This window comes from Lactuca sativa, chromosome 9 (genome assembly GCF_002870075.4).
Source record: "Lactuca sativa cultivar Salinas chromosome 9, Lsat_Salinas_v11, whole genome shotgun sequence".
NCBI classification, from domain to species: Eukaryota; Viridiplantae; Streptophyta; class Magnoliopsida; order Asterales; family Asteraceae; genus Lactuca; species Lactuca sativa.
In genome coordinates, this window is record NC_056631.2 from 77,407,535 (window position 1) to 77,432,877 (window position 25,343).

Consider the following 25,343-nt stretch of genomic DNA (forward strand, 5'->3'; position numbering starts at 1 on the left):
ACCAGAGTGGGATTTTTTTATGTTCTAGTACTTTATGTTATACTTTTAACATGATTAATGTCATATCAGAACTCTTTCGGTCAATGCCAATTCACTACACAAAGAAAAGGTGACTGAAAAGGATACTTATTCAATGGTCATTTATAACATAGAACTTCTTTTATAACATAGTTTCATGAATGAGGCCTAGTCATGGTTTGACTGAAACATTATTAATCTTTTACATATAATATTATATACTCTTTTATATATATATATATATATATATATATATATATATATATATATATATATATATATATAATTTTTAAAAATACGAGGTTCGAATCCGATTAATTAATTTAAAATTTAAATTATTAACATTCAAATGATTAAGATTAATTATATTTTATGAATTTAAAATATCTTAATTAAACTATTAATTAAATAATATTAATTCCATATTTATCTCCCTTTGATTTTTGAATTAGGATTTATCTAGTTACATAATTAAAATTTCATATTTTAAGTGTTTAAAATAACTATTAAATATCAAGAAATTATCCTAAAAACGAAAAAGGCAAGAAAATCTCAGATCTGGCAGAATACAAAAGCGCGGGGCGCCAAGCAAAAGGGTCACATGGTGCTTGATAATCAGAAGGGATTTTCGGTTTTTCAGCTTTTGATTCCAGTTTCAGTTATGCACATATAATAGTTTCAGTTATGCACATATAGTAGAAAGAACCCTAAGCTCTAATACCACTAATGGGTTTCTAGGTTGCATTAAACTTAATTGCATAGTGAAAACATCATAAAATCTAACTATGAGTACATGCAACCTAAAGATCTATGTCTTTTCTCATTATAGAAACATACTTTTGAAACAATCATAAAACATATCCATAATCAAAATTGATAGATTATAATACATACCTTTAGTGTTACAATTGTATGTAGCACTCTTGAATCCTTATATCCGCTTCAAAATGCTAGCACCAAAAGTATGGCTTCCTCTAATATCTCAAACCCAATACCGTAGAACACTAGAAATCAAGATGATAGATGGGAGATAAAGAGAAATTTGTTCTCCACCTTGTGAGAGGTAAAAGCCATGAAATTTATGAGCTAAAGGGTCCTATTTATGGTTAGGGAATCACAAGGATAAACTCTAATTTGAATAATTAAATATTAGATTTAATCTATTCAATACAGTTATCCTTATCAACTATAAAAAGATTTCATAACGTTTCAAAAAAAATAAGAAGATTCCATAAACCCTAAAATGCTTCATAAGATCCTCCACAACCATGAAACTTCTAGAATTGCTTCTTTTGTTCAATTATTGAACAATTACAATTCAACCATTGCACCTTTAATTAATTCCAATTAATTCTGATTTAATTTCAGATTAATTTTGATTAATAATTAATTGAATCTAACAATTTATAATCTATTTATTAATCATATAAAAAATCAACAAATCATTTTATCTCTCTTTAAGTCATTTCTAGATATTTGTAGTTATTGAGGGCATCCCCAAAAGAACTTTACTTGTATTCCATAAATCTATACCAATTTAGTTTTGACTTTTGCCAATTTAGTTATGACCATGGACACCTATTCCAACAACTCCTTCGGTCAGTTCTCTTGCAACTCAGTCGTAAGTTTTCCATGACACATAATGGTGATCTAACCAACTTCTTAGGTATCTCTACCACTCGGTCATTATATGGTATTTTTCTTTCTCAAAGAAAGTAGGCTACTGACATCCTCAAGAGGGCCCACATGCTTCAATGCAATCCAGCTTGTACACCAATTGATACCACTCACAAGCGGCCACACCCTTGACGAAGCTTTACAATATCTCACATTTACTCTCCCCGACATTGCGTTTACTGTTCAGTAGATTTGGCTTTACATGCATGCTCCTAGAAAGCCTTATCTCCACACTTTGAAGCGCATTATGTGATACATTTGCGGGACTCTATATCATGGTCTTCAAATTCATGTCTCCTTTTCCTCTCTTCATCAGACCTTATTTCTTAGACCTTGTTTCTTATTCAGATGCCGATTGGGGAGGGTGTCCCGCGTCACAACACTACACCTCTGGTTACCATATTTTTTATTAGGAGGCAACCTCCTATACTGGTCCTCTAAATGTCAGTGAGTCATATCTCGTTTGAATGTCGAGGCTTAGTATCGGGGCATTGCATACACCTGCATTGAAATTTACTTCGTGAGCTACGTTGTCGGCCTGTCAAAGCCAAAATTGTTTATTGTGACAAAGTTGGTGCAATTTATATATCCTTTAACTCGGTTCAACACTAACGCACCAAACAAAACGAGATTAACATTCATTTTGTCCGAGATCAAGTTGCCATGGGTCTCATTCACGTTCTCCATGTTCTGTCTCCCGCTCAATACGCTTACATCTTCACTAAGGGCCTTTTGACACCACTCTTCAACGATTTCACATCCAGTTTGAAGGTTCAGAATTGTTCTCCCGATGAAAGTGCGAAAGCATGTTATTGGTGTATTTATTATATGGAAGATGTTAGCTGGTGTGTTTATTATCTTGTACAGTACATTTGTGTTGTCACTTATGTAGCCCATATATAGCTTTAATATGTATTGGCCCATGGCCCTATTGTATGTATTTATTCAAACTTAGAATGCAAAAACTATGTAGGAAAATATTAATTACCTTTACATAATTACCAAAAGGTTGCTTTACTATTTCCATTGGAATTTGATAATTCTACAAAAATCTAAAATCAGTAATAAAGCTTTTTCCGCTTTTAAGTAGTACCTTCTCATTTCAAATATTTCCAACATTATTTATCTCTTATCATGAGGAACAAAATTTGAAGGATGTTACATCTACAATCCAAAGAAAATCTATATATAATATTTCACAAACAATGATAGCAGTATTTGGGTTTGAAATCATTGTAAAATGGACTATAGTATCTTTTATAATGTAAATAAATTACGATTCAAAAAAGAAAATCATACAAATGTTACTATCACAAAGTATCAAAACTTTGTCACAGTAATTAAAAACATAGTTGTTTGATATCATGATATGCATGAATACCTAATGAGTTTAATTAAAGTAATAACTACAAACAAATATTTTTTGATGTAATTAATAAGTTGTGATTCAAACAGAAGATTGTCTGTGGGTGTTGCATATAGCATAGCAAATTAGCAATATTACATGTTCATTGTGAAATAATATATTTGAACAATTAATAAGTAACTAAAAACATATTAATTTATCCAACATTAAGAAACTTAAGGGAAAAAAAGAGAGAGAGAGAATGAAAAACGTATACAGAGGTAGTGTTATTGTTCCAAGTATACCTCTGATACAAAAGTAGTGTTATTCCAATTACTTATACACTTGATACAATTGCTGAGCTATATCCACTTTGGTCATCCCAAAACTTTGACCAAAACATTACTCCTCCATACTTAGGGGACTTCTTAATCACCGGAAGGATTTGAGACCTCAACACCTCCACCGGAATAAACCCACTTCCGGCTGCTTGTGTTGCCGCCGGTAGCCCTAAAAACAACTTTTTTATACTTGACGATTTTGACCAAACATTCCATGAGTTGATCAAATTTGTAATGTTACCATTATATTGGCATGGAGGGTTATTATAAAATTGTACCCATACATAGTCAAAAAGTCCGGTATTTAAAGCGGACCCCATTAGCCTATCCGGAAATGGGCATTGTGGGGCCCCAGTTATATACACTTTTTGACCTTTTCCACAATAAGATTTCAAATATCGAACCAGATCATCATAGAACTGTGATGATCCTAGTTCGATATCAAAATCAATGCCGTCCAATGCAGCATCGCCAAGTGGGCGAAACACAGATGGTGATTTGCCACCTAGGAAAGTGTTCCATAAGTACAAGGAAACATTTTTGGCGTCTAGCTTTGAAGATAGGGAATATCTACCGATGCCACCACCAATAGCTAACATGAGCTTAACACCTTGTTTTTGGCAACTACGGATGTCGCTGCTTAAAGATACGCATCCACCACTTGCTGGATCACAGTGTCCGGCGAGGTTAAGGCTTGGGGTTGACCCGTTACCGAATACATTAAGAAAGGCTAGGTTTACATAAGGGAATTTTCCGGTGGCACATGTTTGGGCTAGAGTTCCTTCATTGCCATTTTGGCCCCAGTAGATGGCGATGCCACCTTTTTTGCTGGCGGAGATTGGGGTGGTGTATAGGCTGAGGAGGAGGAGGAGGAGGATAAGGGGGATGAATTTAAGAGACTTTGAAGCCATTTTTGTTGCAAGAAAATGGATGGTGGTGGTGGTGTTTATATAATAGGATTAGAAAGTGGACACGTTGACTTCTTTAATGTAAATAAAAGAGGACCACCGCCGGCCGCCTGTGGGAACTGGGAAGTGCGTGTAATCACCATGCCAACATAAAGCTCATGCAATTGGTCGACGAGAAGTAGTCAATATTTGCTTCTTTTAACATATAAAAAACCACATATATAATAAGTAATAAGTGATATTAATATTTAAGTAATTAAGTATGGGATAGATACGAATAACAATTGTTTTTCTTAATACAAACTACATGTAAAATGAACATGCTTTAAGTTAAATTATATATTAGGAAAAGTATGTTCAAAATAATATTTAATAACTATATGTTATAAGTTTAGAATAAAATGAAAAGAACTCATTATATAGTTAATAATTACAGTACGAAATTAATTTATTGCAACTAGCTAAACAATAAGCTTGCCCTATATTTGTCAGCGAACTTATGCTAATAATGGTACGCATGTAATTTCTTTGGAAACTAATTGTTATATTGGTTACAATATTCAACTGAGAATGTCAGAACAGATTTTGAATGATTATTATATTAAAACTACAAATATTTTGACAAATTCTCTTAGTTTATTAATTATTAGGTTCGTGGTTTGAAGGAGTCGCCCATTTATATGTATAATAATATCAAATTTATGCTTTTTAGCCCATCATCTAAATGTATAGTCAACCATTAAGCAAGTTGCCATTTTTCTATATATAACTTTCTAGAATAATATATATATATATATATATATATATATATATATATATATATATATAATATTAATTTTTATCGTACAAAGTCATAATAATTTATTTTATATAAATTATTAATTTATAAATTTATGTTTTTTTATTTATGTAAATTAAAATTTTATTATTCAAATAAATATATGAAATTATTTTTCAAGATATATTGTTTAGCTAATGAAAAAAATAATAATATTGTATAATATAATGTTAAATTGATTATAAAAATAACTTTACAAAAATTCCAATCTAACCTTTTAAGTCATGGTCACGACATATATACTTCTTAAACTAACTAATGATCGGTTTTTGTTTTAATGAAATTAAGAAATATATTAGTCCTTAAATGAAGTATAATATATATTTCAATATAGTTAAATACATGGATTTTGAGATAAGTAAGTGGTTGATTGGCTACAGACAACTTTTACCAAGCATACCATCAATATAATTTCTAAAGAATCAAGATTTCACAAAAGTGCAAATTTCATATCAGATAAAGAAATACACCAAGCATGAAAACACAAAGGTGGTCCATTTCTCAGGTTGATATTGTATATAATATATAAAGGGTCTTGTCCAAAAACAATAACACTCACTGGTACCTTATTCATATAAAAAAATTAAAATCAAATAATATTTCCAAAATTCAAATGAACTAAACCCAAAAATATACATCATTTCTTAAAATTCTTGAAAGAATACTTACCACAAAGACATAAATTTGAGTTGCAGAATGAAGGGCATCACCCAAAGTTATATCCTACAGTTATGAAATATTAACACAATACATAATCAAAATAAAGGTGATTAATTTATGTGGTTTATATTTAATTCATAAACCTCTTGTGGGAAAACACTAAATTTCAAAAGATGGAAAAAAAGGAAAAAAGAATACCAGTTTGTTGTTGAAAGCATAGATGGTTGCTCCAGCATGCTCAACTGCATTTCCAACAATTCGTAGCACGACGATGCTAATAAAGCTCACTGATATGCCCCATAAAGTTGAGGCTTCCTATCAATCTAAATTATTATTTTATTAAACTAAATTATATGAATTTATGAAATTATAGTATCATTCCAAATGATGTTGCTGGTAGATGAGATGTTTTTAGTAATTCCAACCTTGAATCTCTCTTTGTGTTTCAGTAGATGGAGGCTGCAAATTTAAGCAGATATTAGTACAGGTAACCACCATTCTATAACCATCTCATGCAGAGTGATGGTCTGAAATGCAAATATGAATAGCATTTACTAATCAACAGATGTCAAATTGCTTTAGTTCCTTGCAAAAGACACTATTATAATGAATGAACATGATAATCAGTTAAAGAAAATGCTAACAGAACAATCACTATTGGAACTTGATTGTTTCTTACTTAGGTAACATGCTTAAAAAGAATGAAATTGTACTAAAGTAACCAGGTTTTTATATGCACGATCCTTTTAACTTGCAAAAGAGCAAACTATTTATGTAATTTAGTCAAAACATTTTTCAGTTTTACCATATTTTCAACTTCATATATTTAAAAAAAAATATGGTATTAAGCTGATGAAATGCACAATAATGTTAACATGCTAAAGACAAAGCATGTGTGCTTTATTTATTAGAAATGAGAATCATCAGAAATCAAAAAAATGATAATAATTAAACTATTGTCAAACAGTTAGAGTAAAATATAATTCAAATAGTTAGGAAAAATAGTAATATAACATAACTGAAGGGCATAGTTGGGAAAGGATAACAATTTTAGCAGATACATAAAAGACTTTCAGATTATCGATTAGTTGCACTTGTCCATTTGAAATGCACTTTGGTTGGGGATTTTTATCAAACACATGGTATGTATCCCGTGGCTCATGCCTACGACTTATGTTCCTATATCAACCAAATCATCCCACTCCAAAACCCTATCATTGTTGTTTCATCTTCACTTACATCATCGTCTTCATTCCCTAAATGATAAAAAACAAAATAGAAATATATTTTAGGGAATAACATACCTTATAAGCACCAACCTAGAATTCTTTACACAACATGTCTTCTACTAAAACAAAATTACATGCGATTTTTGGTACCTTCTCTGAAGCTGCTCTTGAATTAATGCTTTGAGTATTATACATGAAGTAGACGCAAGTTAAAAAAAATACAATGTTTTGATAGAACTAACCTTGGTATAATGAAAAACTCAAGAAATTGATGTCAATTACCTTCGTTGCAGATAAATTTGTAATCAATAATATGGTGTGTTTGGAGGTATATATGAATTCAACAGAATGCATAGGATATCAGATTCAAATTTGGAAAAGATTAGGTTCCTGATTTCTGGCTAGTTACTTTCTGATTTTTGAAGCAGTACATTCGTTATTCATTTATGAATAAAACGTATGCTTAACTTTTTTTATAGTTTGAGTATCGTTCATATATGAATATAACACGTAATAAAGTTTTCTTATTTCAAATATATTTTTTACATCATCTTTCGTTATATATTATATTTATATATGAATAAAACGTGTATTAGTTGTTGTCATATTTTATATTCATATATAAATAAAACATTTATCATATTTTTGTTACAGTTAATTTGTTATTCATATATGAATAAGTAGTATAAATGATACTTAAACTGTAAAAAAAGTTAGTCATATTTTTTTTATTCATAAGTGGATAACGAATGTACTGTAGTAAAAATCTGATAGATTTTTATTCACTTATGAATAACGATAGCTGAAACTATAAAAAATAAAATTTTAATTTATCTTAAAACTATATTAATGTGGATGTCTATTTATAGAGAATAAAAAAATTATGAATTTTGATATATTTAAAATTATTTTTCGATAAAAATAATTTCTTAAAAATTAAAAAACCATGTTTTTGTATATATTAAAGTAATGATTAGCATAGTTTAAGGAAACATGTTTTGTTGGAAAACACATATGTATTCTTTTCCTATTTCCACTGGTACGATGGAGGTTTTTGCGGCAAAAATAAATGAGTGGCTGAGAATGATTCCCCCGTATCTCAAATTTTTTTATTTTTTCAATTAAACTTATATATATATATATATATATATATATATATATATATATATATATATATATATATATATATATACTACTAATTTATGTTATTAAACTTATATATATATATATATATATATATATATATATATATATATTGAAATCAATACAATGCCATCACACAAGGCAATTCATTAAATTCCTTATAGTGTGGAATGTTAGAATATTTAGGGTTTGTGGTGGAGATATGGATACCAACTTGGATCGTGAGAACACTTTCCGAACTGATATTTTTACTCTATGTCTGGGTTGCAAGAAATTCAGCCTAGGATAATCCATGGGACACTTACGATTCTAGGCACAGAAATCGTAAGCCAATTTGCTAAAAAGATTATGTGAGAGTTTTGAAGTAAACGAGAGCTAATTTTCGGATTTAACTTCACAACAGGAAGAGTCGTTTATATAATAAACGAAATTAGGGTTTCATGAGGGTTGAGCCGTTATTAGTTGCTTTGGAGGCAAGTTAGGGTAATCCGGATTAATGGGGATTTAGGTTACCAAAACTAACGAGTTTCGTTAGTTTTACCATAATCACCCTCAAGAATCTGAATTTTCCACTATGTTCTCATATGTAAAATCCGGTGAGGTTTTGGGGCGCTGCCCTCGACCTCGCCAATGGGACGCCGCTCCTTTGGAAACCTCGGACCCAGGGACGCTGGCCCCGGACCCCCGACTTGACATTGAACCGGCTTTTAATTTGATCTTATACATGTGTGCACTCCGCACCAACCCGTACTTATATTATAGTACAAATTAAGAAGCCATTTAGCTCACATGTTAGTCCAGTTACATAAAATGACATGGTGACATTAAAATAATCACCAACATGGAACCGGTAATAAGCTAATAAACTTTGCCAAACAACCCTAAAAAAAATTCCGATTTGAAGGCTAAATCGCTTTCGGTGGGTGGTAGATTGCTTATACTCATGTCGGTTATGGGCGGTATGTGGATATATTATATGTTCCTACTTAAAACTCCAAAAATATAAAATTTTTGGAGTATCTTGGAAACCTGTTTTGTTGGTAGGTGATTTGGGTGAAAGGAGATTACGGTGGATTAGTTGGACAATAAGTCTCGGATATCTATCCGAAGATAAAAGTTTTGCCATTGGTAGTTTGTTTGCCTTCTTTTTAAATGGATATGTCGCTTTCGTGAAGGTGGTTATGCATTTGTGGAATCGGGTTATTAAAATGATTTATGAAGATAATGATTACTTTAAGCAATCGATTACTAGATTTTTTATAATGGTCCGCGGTTGACATTGTACGAGATTCCATGCATCTTCGAACTAAAGGTATAGATCTTTTTGTTTGTCAAAAAAGATGGGTAATGGCCAAAGAACTAAACTTTAGAGAGACGTTTGGTTGGGAGATTTGGCATTAAAGATTGGTTTAATTTCTACGGAATTTTGAGTTAGATTTCAATAAAGATGGCGTAGTTTTTTAGCACGTTCCAAATCATTTTTAGCCTATATGTTTATGTTGAGGTCTGAAGTGTTATAGAATAGATTGTTTGATTAATAGTGAGGGTTAGACTTAATATAAATAGAGATACATAAGGATCTTTGGCCTAACCTAAACTCTAAAGGTCTTGGGCCTAACCCTAGATGCTAACTAGCTAACATGTAGGGGGAAGCAATGGTCGGAACGAATGATATTCTTTAATTGGTGATCCTTTCTAATCAAAACGACAATGGCACTAGGAATTTGATGTTTCTAGAGATTAATTGTTTTTTTTTGGTATGGAAAATTAGTGATAATGATACTTTGGTAATGGAGGATATTATGATATTCCAACTAGATGAAATAGTTTTGTTCATGTCAAGTTGCTAATAGGGTGTCTGCTGGGGTAAATCCGGATAAAAAGAGATTGGGTGGATTACATTCTCTGCCCGATTTGTGATTGTAGTTAAAGGGTTAACCATCTCTTAATGTAGTATGAAAGATTCTACGCTGATGAAGCGATATTTTTTGGGGAATGGAACATTGATAGTATCAAAAACTTATCTAGAATTCTCAAAAGCTTTCATATATCATCAGGGTTAAAAGTAAACTTTTTTAAATCTCGTATCTTTGGTGTGGGGGTCTCAAAGACAGAACTGTCAAAAACAGCGCAGGTGCTGGATTGTCTGCAAGGTGATTTGCCATTCACATATTTGGGAGTCCCAGTTGGGGCTAACATGGCGTTAAAGAAGAACTGGAAACCAATTCTGGATAAATTTTCCTCCAAATTATCGAGCTGGAAAGCCAAATCCTTATCATTTGGAGGTCGTCTCACCCTCATAAAATCAGTTCTTGACTGCCTCCCTACGTATTACATGTCCCTCTTCAAGGCTCCTCAAGGAATCATTGATCAACTTGACAAGATCAGGTGTAGATTCTTATGGGGAGGTGGAGAACTCAAAAAAAGAATACACTGGGTTGATTGGAAAACTGTTACTGCACCAAAATCGGAAGGAGGTCTCGGTGTTGGTTCCCTACTTGCTCAAAATATCGCCCTATTGATCAAATGGTGGTGGAGGTTCATGAACGACAAAGGCAGTTTCTGGAAAGATGTCATCATGAGCATACATAACTTATACAACAAACCTGCAATATATATTGCAAAGAAAACAACACATGGGGTTTGGTGCAATATTTCGAAGGCGGTGAAATCCATTGAAAAGCTACATATCGACCATAAGGATATTTTTGCTCTCACTCCTGGGTTGCAAAGTAACATTTTGTTTTGGAAAGACATTTGGTGCAGTAATATTCCATTTCATATCAAATTTCCTCACCTGTTTGCGCTAGAAACGGTTAAAAACTGTCGATTGGAGGATAGATTTTCTGGTATCGGGTTTTCATGGATGTGGAGACACGAACCAACAGGCGATATTGAACTGAAGGGACTGCTGGAATTATATTTGGATATTGGTAATATGACCATTGAGAAAAATTCCAAATATAGTTTCAGATTCATCCTCAACCCCACAGGTGAATATATTGTGAAATTAATGAGAAAACTATTGGAATCAAAATTGATTCCATTCAAAGGGCCGACAATTTGGTGTTCTAAGCTAATTCCTTTGAAAGTAAGTGGTTTCATATGGAGAGCTGTGTTAGGAAGGATTCCAGTGGAAGATACTTTGGCAACTAGGGGAATTATCATCCCTAATAATCTTTGTCCCTTGTGTAATAAGGAGACAGAAACGGTGGATCATATACTTGTTACATGTGAGTATTCTAGGGAGGTACAATATTGGATACTTAAATGGTGTGGAATTGAAAAGAGTGGGTTCAAAAATGTGAAGGAATTCACAAATTACACGGCTACCTGGGGAAGTTGTCCTAGGAAGAAGTTAATACTAAACATGGTGTTTCAATGCCTCATATGGAATTTATGGCTATCTAGAAATGATAAGATTTTCAAAGGAATTGGTGTGCATCCGGCGAAAATTGCAGACAATATTATCTCTCTCTCGCATGTTTGGTGCAAGCACAGAGGTGGACTTGGTTGTGGGAATTGGATCGAATGGAGTGTATCGCCTTTCGCTCATCTCTCAACTTAATTTAGTCTTTTTTCCCTTGCTTTGTTTTTCCTTTTCTTGCTCTGTTTGTTCGTATTGTTAACTTTTGGCTTGTTGTAGCTTCTTGCTATTTGCCTCCTATAATGTTATTTGCCTTTTCTAAAAAAGGTTGAGAGGTCATGTGAAGATTAAAGCTACTCAAATGAAATGTTTGGACATCTCGATTCAACGTTTTCTTGAGCGATCAAACCAAGGAAAGCAATATGATTAGATAACATTAGTTCACACTGTTACTTCGGGTTTTTTAATAGAAACATTAAATGTAAAGATTACTTTGGTTGCAACTTGCATGGCTTCACAACCGTTTTCTTTTTAAAAACAAATTTTATTAAACACTAGCAAAAAGCTAGAAATAAGAATTTACAAATTATACAACCAACATACTCAATTATATTTACATATTTTGCTCTTATTTGTAATTCCTTTTTGTAGTTGTTTTTTTTTTTTTTTTTTTTTTTTTTTTTTTTTTTTTTTTTGAACAAACATAATAAATGATCATTGTGGTTTTCCCAGATCTGAAGTTTAGTCCTCGTGGTTTAAAAATATAATAGATGGTCCATGTGTTTTCAAAACTTTTGACGATTGGTCCTTATTGCTAACTCCATTAAGTTTTGTCCATTAACTGAAGGGGATTTTTATCATTTTACTACCACAGGAACCATTTATGATGTTTTCTCTTATTTTTTAAAAAAAGAAAAAAAATAAATATAATTATTTGTTATGTAAAATGTCTCTCTCTCCTCCTCCTCCTCCTCCTCTCTCTCTCTCTCTCTCTCATTGCGTTTTTACCATCTTTTGAGCTGTCAATTTTCATGAACCGATTTACTGTGAGGACAATCGATTGCTTGCTAATAATCAGAATCGAAAACTGAATGGTTCCTGATATGCTTGTTGAAAATCAAATTGCTATTGAAAATCTTTGCATTCAATTCGTAAACCAGTCACCAACAACAACAATGTTTCTAGATTTTGTAATTTGGTGTTTCTCTTTCTCTAAATCCCAACAAGAACAAGAACGTCAACATATTTCTTGCTTTCATCCACATATGTGATTCCTCTACTTGTTGAATTGAGTATCTGAAGACAGGGATGGGTTTATATATGTTCAGTTGTAGAAACTTAACAAAGGTTTTAGAAAAAAGAGGAAAATGAATCCCTAAGATTAAGGTTGAAGAGTCAAGACCCACGAGGGTATGATAACACTAAATGGCATCACTTCAAGTGCTTCTTTTCTTTGGATTCCATTCCGGCTTCTTCAGCCGAGACGTTCGAAGGGTTTTCTGAACTGAAGGTAAACCTTAAATTGATTCACTTCCTTTGTTTGGCTTTCTATTACTCCCCCAATTTTTATGATGTATAAAACGAAGAGCATTCCTATTTACTCCCTCAATCGATCATATTTCATCTTAGAAGTTCAGATGAAGAAAAAACCCAAATTGTATCTCGATACTCGGATGAAGAAATAACCCTCCTTGTATATGTGTCAATCGGCACCTCCAGTTCTAGATTTTGCCATCGATTTTGGGCCTTTCGGATTTAGAGTCCATCAAGTTTAAGCCTTCTTGCTTTAAGGTTCATCGAGTTTGCTGGTAACCGGTGACACAACCCCAAAGCTCTTGGGGTAAAAAAAATTGTTGTGAGTGTCCCTTTCCCATTCTGATTTGATATAATTTTAGGAAAGAAAGTGGGGATATGAAGTATCGCAACTTTAAAAATCATCTAGATCTTATTTCCAATAACATTCCCTTTAAAAATCAGCTTTAAAGGGAACGATTCTTAAAGTGTAGGAACTAGCGAACATGAATATCAAGATGAAGAGGAATAAATTGTGGTAGAATCATGGCTCCAGCTACTACAAAATTTACCCAACTTGTGAATATTATTGCCAGTGATTCTAAATATGGGCTCAAATAACCCAGCTTGAGATGACTGTCTGTTGAGAGAGAGAGAGAGAGAGAGAGAGAGAGAGAGAGAGAGAGAGAGAGAGAGAGAGAGAGAGAGAGAGAGAGAGAGAGAGAGAGAGAGAGAGAGAGAGAGAGAGAGAGAGAGAGAGAGAGAGAGAGAGAGAGAGCATTTTACATATTAAATAATTATATTTAATATTTTCTTTTTTAAAAAGTAAGAAAAAACATCATAAATGGTTCCTGTGGTAGTGAAATGACGAAAATACCCTTCAGTTAACGGACAAAACTTAACGGAGTTTGCAATAAGGACCAATCGTCAAAAGTTTTGAAAGCACAGGGATCATCTATGATGTTTTTAAACCACGAGGACTAAACTTCAGATTTAAGGAAACCACAAGGACCATTTATGATTTTTTTTTTGTTTGTCAAGTTTCTGGTTAGCAAATAATTTTTTTTCCAAAGATTCGCATGCTATTTTTCATATTATATTAGAATTCATTAAATCATTAAATTTGTTGGATTATCGATTGTATATCAATGCTGACATAAATGTTACAAGCTATAATCCATACACACCCGTCAAATTTCATGGAGTGTATACTACCAATTTATGTTATTATTTGATAAAAAAATATATCGTCAAATTTCATGGAGTGTATACTACCAATTTATGTTATTATTTGATAAAAAAATATATAAAATAGATAGTGTTGTCTCTCGAGTCTTGACCTTCAAATCTTCAATTACATAGTTTACTAATCAAATTTGTTAAGATGCCATTACACATGCAAGTCAAGAGCTCAAGTCCCTCGCTTGCGCCATACTTTACGGGATAGGTATCAAATAAAACATTAGTATAAGCCACAACTTTTGATTATTGTATTTATGAATAGTATATTATTAACAGTTTGTGTTTGTATTTGTTTAAGTTGTTTTGTTTTCTTCGATTTAATAGAAAGTTTGATGGCACCACATTATTATCGTTTAATGAGAAAATTAATAACAAATTTTTTTTTTTTTTTTAAGTTTTTCCAAAATTAACTAAAACTTTAGGAAAAAATTTCAATAACCACTAATGTTGTAATGACAATGGCAATGAATGACATAACGCGAAATAATGAATGACACTACAAAACCCAAAAAATATCGTTTTGTATGTAACCGGGACACCACCCAAGAAACCCGAATAACACAATAAAGCGATGACCGGATATACTCGATCCGGATAAGAAGAATGAATATCGAATATCAAAAGGATGACAGATGCGCACACACATGACAACGCAAACAAGTCAGACAAACCTAATCAGTAGAGAATCCCACCAAAGATACTTAAATCCCACAAATCTAGCACAAAGAATTAAAGCCAACTTTAATTAATAAAGAACCCACAACTCTCTAGGGGCGAACTCCACCTATAAACAAATACTAACCATGGTACTATATGTCTCATCTCATGCAAACCCATGAGCCTATAAAAGGAGCTAGGAAGGATACAAGACAAATTCACAAGCAAGATATTCATTCCGACTCTTTTACATAGTAATATCATCATCCGATTGTTCTAACTTAGGCATTGGAGAGTATTACCAGAAGTCATTATGGTAGTACTCCTGACCCTTTTTTGCTCTATCATATCGATTCTCCATCGACCTTACCAACTTTAGATTACCATTACTTGACAAAGTCGACTCGTAGCATCATTATGGTCCCCACTAACAAAAAATGATTGCAAAACACCGTTCGTGCAAAATCAAAAGAAAACAAATAGTACTATTGAATTTACTATGTGTTCTGCGAAATTGCTCCTTGTAATGAGAAATTGTCAATACTTTTACAAAAATATTGATATTTTTCAAGAAAATATGTTTCTAAAACTTTATTTTTTTGTGGTATGGTTCTTCAAATATAATTTTCACAGCAAAAGGAAGATTTATATTGTGAAAATGAAGTCTACCTAAAGTCTCGTTTTCGCAATATGAATCTTTTTTTATAATGAATATGCTCCTTGAAGTTTGAACAACAAAAAAACCCCAAAAAATGTTTTCTTAAAAATATGTTCGTAATAAACATGGTAATTTTTGCAATACCAAATTTCTTTTATCTTGTAGTAATTTTTTTATGGGACCATACAAATTCGTAGTGTTTTTCACCATCTCAAAGTTAGCATAACTAGTTGCATCTATACTACAAAAAGGTAAGAGTAAAGTGCATCTTAGGATGGCCCATGCCATATTTGCCTTAATGTCTACTATGAGGGTAAATTGCTAAACATTAACAATATTTGGACGTTTAATGTTTGAACAGTGAACATTGAACCTTTTTATAAAATTTTACACCAAAAGATTGCATTTATGCTAACAACACTCTTTGACACACTTACACTAGACATTTGATCCGCTCATTAAACAAATACAGCTGCAAACACCTAATATCCTACAGTGAAAAAAATTCTCCCTCAACTCCTTAGACGTTTAGCAATTAATAAAAAAATGTTACACTATCTTAATGTCCATATCACATATAGGACAAAGCAATGAAATTTATATCAATTCATTATTTATCCATATTTTTCCAAGTAGGCATCCGATCCAAGTTCATTCTCGATGCTAGAATATTAATCTTTATTGGGTTAATTTATTCTAGCATGTGATAAACCCAGAAGTACCAAGAGTTCGGTCATCCACCAACTGACGCAAAGAAGCAACAAAATTATCTCTTGAAAAAGAAAGGTCCCAAACTCATGTGTCATTTATGTATGAGAAAACAAACCTTCAATATGGTTATAGAAAGCATCCAATTCGGCTTCATCTCCCCCCAATTATAGTTGTCGCTACCCCAAGACCAATTTCTTAAATTAAAACGATCAAAAATAGATAATATTTGACCGTCTCAAGGGCATAAAGTCTAGGGACATATGAGGAGGTCTATCCCCAACCCAACCACTCCTCCCAAAAATGCATACTATACCTATTATTAAGCTCCATTTACATAAAAGAAGCAACATCAACCTCTTTTGATTGAAGCCGGTTAATCATGTTTAGAGTAAATTACATGATTCGTCTCTCATCTAAGTGCTGAATTGCTCGTTTAGTCATTATTTTCAAAAATTAACTCGCACAGTCCTTAAATCACTAACCATACATAAAATATCTATTTTTCTCTTATTCATTTATTTTTTTATTTATTTTTAGATTGTTATTATTATTAATTATAATTTTAAAGAAATCATTAAATAATTGGGCCCCACCTTCTTATATCCTTTTTCTTTCATGAACCACCACCCCACCACCCACCTGAATCACCGCCGGTGCTCCACCACCACCACATAACCGTTGTTCCGCAACCAATAAAGACACCATCTGGCGTTGCCTCCCTCTTTCTCACCCACTCCGAACTGGAATCCAAAACCCTAGCCAACCAACGACGCCACCGACCTTCCGTTCCTACCTCCTTCACCCTAGAACGTCGGCGATACCACTTTTGACCTCCTTTACCTATATCATCACTAAACACTGCCTGAGATCTGCAAGTAATCGTCACCTCCAAGCCTTTGTACGCTAGGTTTTGTCATATTTACGTCGTCATCTTCGTCGGCTAGGGTTTATCTCATTAGTAACAGATGTGTTAAAACCACATGAAATAACCGTCCATCTCCACCCGATCTGTTGGGTTACCACCGGATACGTTGGGATGTACATTAGTGAAGATGGATTTAGGTGAAGAAGATGAAGTTACCTTCAACAACCACCACCTGGAGTTTGGAGTTTGGATTTCCGAACAAGTGACGATGGCGGGGTGGCGATGGCGGCTCTATCTTCGTCTCTCTTGCTCTCTCTTTATCTGTATTGCAACAATAAACAAAAAAATGTGTGTTTGTGTTCCTCTGCTCCACCTCCACCTGGTGTTTCTACAGACCTGGTGGTCGACGGTGGTGGCTTAAGGACTAACTGGGAAGAAGAACGAGGGAAGAAAGGGCAGTCGACGGTGTTTCTGAGATAAATAGAGGCGGTGGTCCAGTGGTGTTGCACGGTGGTCCGACGGTGTTGCATTGTGGTCCGGTGGTGTTTTGTGGTGGTCCAGCAGTAGAAGATGAACTCATGAAGATAAACTTATGATAAATGATTGAAGGGTGTGAGTGGGGTTAGTGTAGATGATAAGTGTTTGTAGTGGTGGACCCTTTTTTGTTTTCTTTATTTTTTATTTTTCTTTTAAATTTTTAATAACAAACAAATCATATATATATATATATATATATATATATATATATATATATATATAAGAAAAAAAAGTAAAATAGTCATTTTATGTTCGTCAGGGACGGTCCGAGTGAGAAACAAGTTAATTTTTGAAATTAATGACTAAACGAGCAATTTAACACTTGGTCGAGGGACAAATCGTATAATTTACTCTCATGTTTACTACACCTTCTCACATGGTTGTCGAAAGCGATCCCAAGTAGCGTTATTTGAACCTACCTTTCAAAACCATAAATAACTTTAATAACTCGCCCAAAACGCATAGAATTCGTATGAAACCATCATCTCTATTAAGATAACAGAGCTTTATTAGACACATACAAATTACCAATCTCGAGGCCTCTTTTATCTATAGATGTAAGCACATGATCTCATTTAATGCAACGCGTTTTTTGATAATCCATGCATGTCACCTCCCTATAAAAAAATATAAAATAAAATAAAATAAAATAATGTAACGATCCAAAATACAACCCAAAAATTTTTGTTTTAATATTACTAAAATTCGCAACATCAACTATTAGATAATAAAACCATGAATCGTATGCCTCAACATGCCATAGTAGAAGTATCAATTCAAAACTGAAATTAATATCATATCAAAATATCTAAATGAAACTCCCAGGAATAAACTGCAACTGTGGTGTGTGTCATGCCATCAATCCGAGCTCTTCCCCTTGCTTGTGGAAGTACCTGAAACCAAAACTGAAACTGTAAGCACAAAGCTTAGTGAGCTCCCCCAAACTACCACATACCATACAATAACATATAAAGCACATACTAGGCCTTGCCCACATCATCAGATCAAAATCCGGACTAACTGAGGCCTTGTCCCCTGCATCGGACCATAGTCCGAAAACTGCATTGGACCGGAGTCCGGACTAACTGGGGCCTTACCCCTTGCATCGTACCGAAGTCCAGCTAACTGCATCAGATCGAAGTCCGGACTAACTGGGTCCTTGCGCCCTGCATCGGACCGAAGTCCGGACTAATTGGCTGAACATGGCATAGCATAATCATAACTACTAACATAAACACATATACTGCATACTGCATCGGACCGAGGTCCGGAACACATAACACAAAAGCATGCTTGAATCACAAAGACATCAAGCACACTGAACTACTGCATCGGACCGAAGTCCGGAAACTACTGCTATCTAGACGGGTCGGCATTGTGGCCATAGACCCGTTCCTACTGGAAGGAAAACTCACCTGAACTGCTGAACTCAGATGATAACCCTCTGGCTGCTAACCGGCAACTCTCTGAAATGCTGCTCCTCTAGCTCCCTGAGCAACCAATACCAATATCAACACTTAGACTAAACTGTCCTCCCAGGGTCAACTAAGTCAACTTTGGTCAAAGTCAACCTTCCTATTTGACTCTACTCGCCGAGTCAACCCGTCGAATCATCGAGTTCTTATACTCAGAAAACTCCCATAACACGACTCAACTCGCCGAGTCGCCCCAGAACTCGTCGAGTTGAACGATCTCAGAATTCCGTCTTGACCAACTAACTGAGTCGCCAACCGACTCACAGATCCAAGCTTAACCAAAAGGGGTTGGAGTTCTGCGACCTGACTCGCCGAGTCCAAGAACAGAATTGCCGAGTCCAAGGCAATCTTCAACAGACTCACCGAGTTGTTCTTCCAACTCGTCGAGTTCCTGCCCATCTTCATACAACTCGCCGAGTCCACCTATGTGACTCGCTGAGTCGCTTCAGATCTTAATCCATATAGTGGCTTTTCGAGCCATGCAGGGGATCCAAACTGTAGATCCACTCTTCTATGGCCCACCCTTCGCGTAAAGTTGCAAACTTTACGTGAAACCAAGGAGCTATAGGCTTAAAACACTCTAGGGCTAGGGTTTAAGACAAATATGCTTCACCAACACACCAAGGGCTGATACTTTACGGGTTTTTGGACCAAGGCAAGCCTAGATCTGAAGTAGCAACCTCAGATCTGGACTTCTAACTCGAAATGGCTCCTTAACATGCCAAAATGGCCCCAAAACATCATCCAAGAAAAGATCTAGAAGTAACAAAGGCAAAGTGACAGATTGTTACCTTCAAACTGATGCTCACAACCAAAGAGTTGAATCCTCTAGCTCCTTAGTGGTCAAATCCTCCAAATCTTTCTCTTGTAAAAGCCCCAAGCTCACTTTCCTCCTCCTCTTACTCAAATTTGGGTTTGGAATCACTTAAAGAAGCTTCTGGCCGACAAGGGGGCTGAGGAGAGGACATAAGGTCCTTTAAATAGGGTGCAAACCCTAAGATTAGGGCTTTTCTCGTCCAGACCAGACTCGCCGAGTCCACTCACCGACTCGCCGAGTCGGTCACTTATTTTATAACCTGGATCCAGCTCCGACTCGGCGAGTAAGTATACCTACTCGTCGAGTCCCTTCTTCAATCTACACTTTAAGCTCTTAACTCAAACTTCTGAAATTTGGGATGTTACAAATAAACTATCACCTTCCATCTTCAAAACCAATATATGGGCACTCGAAAAATGGAGAAAATAACAAACTCCTAAACTTCCCAAAATCGCTACAAGAAGGGTAAGACGACCCCCGATTGAAAAAGATTTAACTTCCATCACAAAAGTTTTTGATTAAACTTTTCAAGGACCAGTAGCCAGGCTTCCATCTTGCACATATGACACCAAACCGGTAATCCCCAAGTGCTCAAAAGGTAATTTTTATACAAAATCATTGACTTTTACCAATGTAATAGTCACTCCATAGACTACTTTTTGATAAATTCATTCGAAGACCATAATGTAAATAAAAATACACAAAATTCACCCCTTACTATGAGCATTTTCAATAGACCACTCTCCTAAGGGATAATGACTCGTTAGAGTAACTAACTTTTGCGTTTGTTTTCATTTGATCCCTTTCCTTTTTTGTACTCAATATACCATCGAACTTGTTGTTTGTGTTCACCATAACCCTTTTGACCAGCTTTTGACCTGTGATAGTCGGTCAAAGGGTTATGGTGAACATAAAAAACAAGTACGATGGTATATTGAGTACAAAAAAAGGACCAAATGAGAACAAACTCAATAGTTGGTTACCCTTCCGAGTCATTTACCCCGAAAAGTTAAATGAATTAAAGTTGCAAAATTATCAAAGACTGCAACCTTTTGTGGCCATAACGTATATGCAGAGCGTTTCAGAGGGTAACTTCGTTAAAACATGGTCTATGCTATGCTTACTGTGGTTAGCTGTCAACATCTCTCTGCAAAAGGATATGACTGTGTATGAGAGGTATATTTATCAGCATAAACGTTTACCTTAAGGTATATTATGGTGATGTGTCTGCAAAAGTTGCATGAATATTGTACATATTAATGTTGTATCTTATCCCATGAATTCGATCTTAAAGCTAAGTAAACTAAAAAATCACAACACTTGTGATTTCACTCATTTGTAGACTTGTCTAGAATTCATGATACGATAAATCATTTGATTGGAAATGTAAATGTAGTCATGAAATGCACCTGCTTAGTCAAGATTCCCCTAACAAATATTCAAGTGCATTACGAAGTTGTACATGTATGAATAATGTTCTTTCGTGGGTTATGTTTTGAAGAGAAACAATAATGAATCTCATAAAGTCATTAATATCAGCATGAGATAATGTGAGATTTGTTGTAAATAAGTAAAGGGAAAAATGATTCAGGAGGGTAACCAACTATTGCATTTGTTATCATTTGGTCCCTTTCCTTTTTTTGTACTCAATATACCATCGAACTTGTTGTTTGTGTTCACCATAACCCTTTGACCGGCTATCACAGGTCAAAAGCCGGTCAAAAGGGTTATGGTAAACACAAACAAGTTCGATGGTATATTGAGTAAAAAAAAGTATCCAAATAAAAACAAACGCAATAGTTAGTTACCCTAAAGAGTCGTTATCCCCCTCCTAAAATAATAGCATAAGCCAAAACAAAGATTGAGAAGTTAGTTGATTTTGTTGTATACCACATTGGTGGGAAATTGAACCCAAAGTGGATATATCTTACATTATCCACACTAAGATAATTTACTTTTGAAGTGGCATGGTGGAGGCTATAAAGGTTACTTTAATAAGTTTAATGTTGAAGAGGAATAATGAGTGTTACAAAGGTTACGCATGCCTTGAGTGTTATATAATTCTTTGATGTTGAACTTTGCATCAATTAATTTTTTAATAAAAAATGAGCTCACTTCGTTTACATCCAAGTTTTATATGATTTAGTAGTTATCCTCATATAAATAAAAGTGTTGGCGTTTACTTTTTATAAACACATAAAGCCCATATACAAGGGGGGCATTTCTTGACTCTTCAAAAAGGGAATCAAATACCAAGAAATAGCAACGTATATTCATTTATTTCTTTATTTTAGCATCTTCTTTTATTTCTTTTTATTATAACATACTTTCAAAAAAAATCTAAATTATAAAGATATATAGCGCACGTGTTGTAGCAAAAAGTCATAGTTTTAGTCATTGTATTTACTATTTAATAAGAGTTCAAATGTGCAATTCAAGTAATAGTATCAATTCATAAACATCATCAAGTTGTTAATTTATTTCCAATAAAAGTTAGCCAAAATACAACAGGAACAAATACATGAAAACAATTGATACAACATATTAAAACACTTCACACTACACAATGTGCACATTATCAAGCATCATGGTGGAAGGATGCATATAAATAACTTTAAAATTAATAATATAAACTAAATATGGACATAGAAACATGTTACCAATTACAATCCTCTATTCGCTTCCAACAATCTTCTTCTTCAATGCTTCAATATCATCAGCTAGTTCTTTTCTAGTTGACTGTAGACAAAGGCCCAATTTTTAAAAAAGAAATAAAATTAACGAAATTACACTTATACCCATGTCAAATATAAATATTCACCTTAAAGAGAAGATAACGATAGATAAACCATCCAGTGTATCCAAATCCTACAAGTTCCAAGAACTTTGGGATCTGCTTGCACAATTTAGTTGATATATTTATAAAACTAAAACATATCATTAAAGATTTACAAGAGTTTAAATAAAGTCTATATATTTTGATGTAGATGAAGTTTAGTTTATATTTATATATGACTTACCACAGGAACCTCATTGATGGCATTAAGAACTGTGGAAGATAACCAAACACCAACAACTGCTCCTCCTCCATAGACAAGAGCAATGGGTTTGTTTTCAAGTGCATTCCACTGTTAAAAGATGCAAAATATAATCAAGTTCAAGAGCATGAAGAAACAAGAATTTCAAGGAGCATTCAGATTCACAAGGTTGGGATTTAATGAAGGGTAAATAGTGACTCACCTTTTCCTTTAATCCCGAGAATACCTCCCCAATTTCTGAAGTTTCAGATGTATCCTCTGAAGATGCCTTGATGCGATATGATAATGATCTCTTGGATGCTGTTTCAAAGAGATTTTGATGAATATCAGGCATAGAAGTGATCATTCATCGTTATGTAATACCCTGGTCTCCATTAATCTCAATCGTCTGATTGAGAGAAGCCATTTAACATCAGCTATTGGGCCTAACTCAAGTCTAATCACTAATTTACTATGATCATATATGCTCTATTGGTCCATTTTGTAAACATGTATGATGAAATCCTTAATGTAAACGAGACCTGTGTGAAGTCTCCAACGAAGAGGGTAATAATTTAGATTATTCAGAACGATGAAGACGCGTCAACAAGTTTAGGGCACCAAAACATCCAATCAAAGCAATTTCGACAAATTGAAACACATAAAAACTCCTCGTGGATCTGATCATATCAGTTGTATTTTTGTTGGAAGTAAAAGAGGAAAAAAAATACGTTGTTGTATTGTACCTGAGGTTTGGAGCTTAGAAGAATGTGTCAACGGAGAAGAAGCTGAACGAGGTAGAAGATGAAGATGAGGCAAAGAAGAACGGAGACTAAACGGCGCCATCGATGATCGAGGTGCAAGCATAGCTTGCGCCATTGAAGAAGAAGCCGCTACTGCTGCCATGTCTCGCCGGGCGGTTGGTGATCGGAGTTGACCTGCCTGTAGAATCGGAGAATCAGCCAACTTTCAAACAGAGCGGAAGAAAATGAAAATGTGCTTCACGCAATTGCAGCTTCCCTTATTTTTGTTATTTAATCAAGAAGCGAGCAATTATTTACACGTTTTTATTTTATTTAATAGTTCTGTCTTATTCAAAACACATATTATATTATAATAATAATAATAAACATCAAAGAGCTTACCATCCAAAATACATGTAAAAGTTGTTGGATAGACTTATTTACCCCAAAAAAAAAAAAAAAAAAAAAAAAAAAAAAAAAAAAAAAAAAAAAAAAAAAGAACAAACGATATTGCTTTCAAATATGCTTCGGTTACATCGAATCCAACCCAAATGACCAAAATATCCTATATTTTACTTGTTTAATGGTAAAACAATGTAAACTCAAGCTAGAAAAATTTTGACAGTAAAAAATAGTCAATTCGACGTAATTAGACCGAATGCAGTGACACATAGAATGTTATAGTAACTAGGAAAAGGCCCGTGCGTTGCACGGGTGATGAAAGTTGTTGACATAGAAGTACATGTTAACATGTTTACACAGATATTTGTACGTATGGTAATATAGATAAACAACTGCTTTTATAACAAAAACTGGATGATGAACTGCTTTGCTTGACTTGGTTTTTGGTTATATGTTTCTAGCCTGCAAAATTTGGACCATGTCTTGGAGCATAGTGATATTTCTCCGTAAGTGTGATGGAGTGATTTAAGCTTTCCTTCATGAGCTGGTCTGAAGAACTGCAGGAGAGCAGAGTTCTTAAGGTGAAGGATTTGAAGGTTGAGTCTGGATCGTTGTTCAGGCTGTTGATTGTTTGCAGTCTGGTGTGAAGGTCGTTTGTCAAGTTGGTGTGGGTTATTTTGAGGTCGTCAAGTCTTACCTGTTCTTGGTGTAGCATTCTTGTGACAATTGATTGCATCTTCCTTCTAGCCTCTTCTTTTTGGATCAAGGTTGTGGTTCTTGTGTCCATTTGTCCTTTGTTTTGATTTTGTTTGATATGATTTCGGATGTTGCTTGTTATATAGTGACTAAGATGTGGCTAGTTGGTGTCATTTATGACGCTTACATTTTGTAGGTATCTATTGTCTGAGCACTGCATGGATAAGGACAGGGTTTGTAATGATGAGTTTCTAATTTTCGTATTTACTTTTGAGGGAGAATATACTTCAGTGTTTTGTATATACATATGTGGGTTCGTATATTATAAAAGTAAGTAAGAATAATAAGGTTAAAAGATAGTAACACTAATATTCCATTTATTTATATATTACTATGGAACTGATTGTATCTCTTAAAATATGAACATGGTTTTACTGGGCAAAAACGTAATTACAAGGTATCTGAGTCTTTCATTGTACGTTTAT

General features: G+C 34.0%; 2 protein-coding genes across 2 annotated transcripts; both read right to left on the reverse strand.

Annotated features, from left to right (window-relative positions):
• Nucleotides 1-3,303: 3,303 nt before the first annotated feature.
• Nucleotides 3,304-4,309, reverse strand: LOC111918020 (hevamine-A). The gene has a single exon (XM_023913670.3). The coding sequence runs from the start codon at nucleotides 4,290-4,292 to the stop codon at nucleotides 3,378-3,380; it is 915 nt and encodes a 304-aa protein (XP_023769438.1). The 5' UTR covers nucleotides 4,293-4,309; the 3' UTR covers nucleotides 3,304-3,377.
• Nucleotides 4,310-22,461: 18,152 nt separating this feature from the next.
• Nucleotides 22,462-24,203, reverse strand: LOC111918018 (protein CURVATURE THYLAKOID 1A, chloroplastic). The gene is made up of 5 exons (XM_023913669.3): nucleotides 23,764-24,203; nucleotides 23,241-23,338; nucleotides 23,021-23,128; nucleotides 22,822-22,893; nucleotides 22,462-22,739 (listed from the first exon to the last, which is right to left on the reverse strand). The coding sequence occupies exons 1-5, from the start codon at nucleotides 23,921-23,923 to the stop codon at nucleotides 22,674-22,676; spliced, it is 504 nt and encodes a 167-aa protein (XP_023769437.1). The 5' UTR covers nucleotides 23,924-24,203; the 3' UTR covers nucleotides 22,462-22,673.
• Between the last annotated feature and the right edge of the window lie 1,140 nt (nucleotides 24,204-25,343).